This window comes from Quercus lobata, chromosome 10, assembly GCF_001633185.2.
Source record: "Quercus lobata isolate SW786 chromosome 10, ValleyOak3.0 Primary Assembly, whole genome shotgun sequence".
Classification (NCBI taxonomy): domain Eukaryota; kingdom Viridiplantae; phylum Streptophyta; class Magnoliopsida; order Fagales; family Fagaceae; genus Quercus; species Quercus lobata.
In genome coordinates, this window is record NC_044913.1 from 62,046,831 (window position 1) to 62,049,875 (window position 3,045).

The 3,045-nt window shown below is 35.4% G+C and overlaps 1 protein-coding gene across 1 annotated transcript; it reads left to right on the top strand.

The window, feature by feature from the left end:
* The first annotated feature begins 327 nt into the window (after positions 1–327).
* On the top strand, positions 328–2,705 carry LOC115965456 (2-alkenal reductase (NADP(+)-dependent)-like). The gene is made up of 5 exons (XM_031084688.1): positions 328–635; positions 882–1,059; positions 1,389–1,555; positions 1,737–1,819; positions 2,099–2,705. Exons 1-5 carry the CDS (start codon positions 393–395, stop codon positions 2,475–2,477), a joined length of 1,050 nt encoding a protein of 349 aa, XP_030940548.1. The 5' UTR covers positions 328–392; the 3' UTR covers positions 2,478–2,705.
* Positions 2,706–3,045: the final 340 nt, after the last annotated feature.

Below are 3,045 nucleotides of genomic sequence, written 5' to 3' on the forward strand. Positions count from 1 at the left end.
GTGTTGACTATTCGAAGTTTAGAGCATTTATAGCGTAAGCAATTACGTGCACCTGCCATTGGCCTCAGTAGCCTATTGGCACCCAGGTACCATTGTGTCCTGATGCCTGGGGTTCTAGCCCCCGCAAAATCACCTAGCAAAAGAAAAAAAAAAAAAGCAATTACGTGCACCTAAGAATACTATGTATTTTCTTTGCATCCCGGACACGTCAGCCGTCATTCATGGAACTCAATCTGAAACATATTTCATTTCTCTCTTCCAAATGTGTTCTATAAATAGAACTTTGTGGTTCGTAGAGAAGAACCATTACACATAAAAAACATTGACACAAAAAGTTTTATATTAAATTCTTGAAGAGGATATATAGAGAGAGAGAGAGACAGAGAGTAGCAATGGTGAGAGTTGGAGATGAAGTGAGCAACAAACAAGTGATATTCAGAGATTATGTCATTGGTTCTCCTAAAGAATCAGACATGTACCTGACCACTGGAACCATTAAGTTAAAGGTTCCTGAAAATTCAAATGCAGTTTTGGTGAAGAACCTATATTTGTCCTGCGATCCTGTCATGCATTTCTTTATGAGGAAAACTACAGGTCTCTCTAGATCTGGATATATTTTCTACACCCCTGGCTCTGTAAGTCAATCTGAAGAATACTATAAATTTTTTTTTTTGGAATACTATAAATTTTACTACATAACTGTATGAGATGTGTCACAAATTAGTGAGACATTTATTATATGTTGAAGTTTGACAAATTCATTATCTTGTACTTATACTAAAATTTGTAGCTTTAGCATTTGTTATATACCATGGTGTATACATGTGATACTGAGCTTGTAATTTGTTTTCTAATTTTGGGGAAACCATATACACATGCAGCCAGTTCTCGGGTATGGTGTGGCGAAAGTATTGGATTCTGGGCATCCAAAATTAAAGGCAGGGGACTTGGTTTGGGGGATCACCGGATGGGAAGAGTACACTCTAATCACTAAAACTGAAACACTCATTAAAATCCAACATACTGATGTACCTCTTTCTTATTATACTGGAATTCTCGGTAAGCTTTGTTTATAAAGTTCAAATTCATTTAAGATAACATACATATACATATGTGCAAGCCCAAATACATCATAGATTCTTAATTGCTTTAGTTTTAGAGGTGAGATCTCCTACTGATACTTTTCTCCAAAACTACTACAAATTTCAGCAAATCAAGTTGAAATCTGTATACTCATATTATAGATACTTGACCCATAAAGTTAATTAAAGCAGTATAAATCAATGCTTAATTGCTTTAGTTTATATTTTTTTCTTGCTTATGTTACTTCACTTTTGAATTAATTTCAATGCTCCATCTAAATTTGAGGATTTTTTTTTATTCCACAGGTATGCCTGGTATGACTGCATATGCTGGTTTCTATGAGGTTGGGGCCCCTAAGAAAGGAGAATATGTCTATGTTTCAGCAGCATCTGGTGCAGTTGGTCAGCTTATTGGCCAATTTGCAAAGTTGGGGGGTTGTTATGTTGTTGGAAGTGCTGGAAGTAAAGAAAAGGTATAGCACTCAATGGTTGCTATTTTAGATGTGTCGTATAATATCTAGTTTCATTTTATATACTATATATGTTGCAGTAATTCTGATTCTTTTTTCATTCATTGATTCCTTCCTTCTTTTCTATTACTTTGTGAATTGAAGAGTCTATCCTTCAAATGAATTCTTTTTTCTTCCGCATCAGGTTGATCTATTGAAGAATAGGCTTGGGTTTGATGAAGCTTTCAATTACAAAGAAGAGCATGACTTGAACGCAGCTTTGAAAAGGTAACTAACATACAACATAATTTGCATTGGATTTTTCAAGTTGAGCTTGCTTCATCTACAGTAATTTATTATCCAGTTGATTGGTTCAGTGAACGGACCAAAATGTGCCACATTAGTTGAAAAATTCAAAAACTCAAAATTTGGCTATGGCATTCAACATTCATACACCCAATTCCTCCAACAAATATTATCTCTTTAGTTAATTTCTAATGACTGGGTGGACACATTTCAAACAGTGAAAAAATGCATCACTAACTTTGTGGTTTTGTTTGCCACCAGGTATTTCCCTGAAGGCATTGATGTTTACTTTGAACATGTTGGGGGCAAAATGCTTGAAGCTGTGCTCCTCAACATGAGACACCATGGTCGCATTGCTATGTGCGGAATGATCTCACAATACAATCTTGATGAGCCTGAAGGTATCAAAAATTTGATACAGATCTTATACAAGTCGATCCAAATAAAAGGATATACACATCGCAATTATTATCACCTATATCCCAAGTTCTTAGACCTTGTGCTGCCTTACATTAGAGAAAAGAAGTTGGTGTATGTGGAAGACATAGTTGAAGGCCTTGAGAGTGGTCCAGCTGCCCTTGTTGGACTTTTTAGTGGTCGCAACTTTGGAAAACAAGTGGTTGTTGTTGCTCGTGAATGATTCAATCATACATTGTATGAATGTAGCATGAGCATTGTGTCTAATTACCATCCTAGTCTAAGTTGTGGAAGGCTTCTAGGTTTGAGGATCAAGATCAGGTTAGTTTGTTGGGTTATGGCTAGTGCCTATGGAGAATAATGATGTCCTATATGTATATATAGGGTGAAAATAAAGAGAAATTGTCCAATACTTAATAAATGCTATCATATGTGAGTGCATGTATTTTTTACATATTTTGAATTGAAAATCATTTACAATTGCACTAAAAATTAATGGAAATACTGCTTGTTTATTGGCCATTGGCCATGTGATATAATGGCATTCTTCTCCATTCAATTTGTGAGGTTAAATCCGGGGTTGAATTCCTTCAACTTACATTTAAAGGGAAAAAATAAGGAGGAGGTCTTGACCAATGAACTTGAAAACCATGTTCTTTACTCTTCCTTGCAGCTACACCACTGATAAAATCATAGCTTCAATTATCACCATAGTAAATCAGACATGAATAGTCATTTGAATCATCACATGGTGGGTTGGATGAAGTTTCTTCCAAACTAATTTGGAGGTA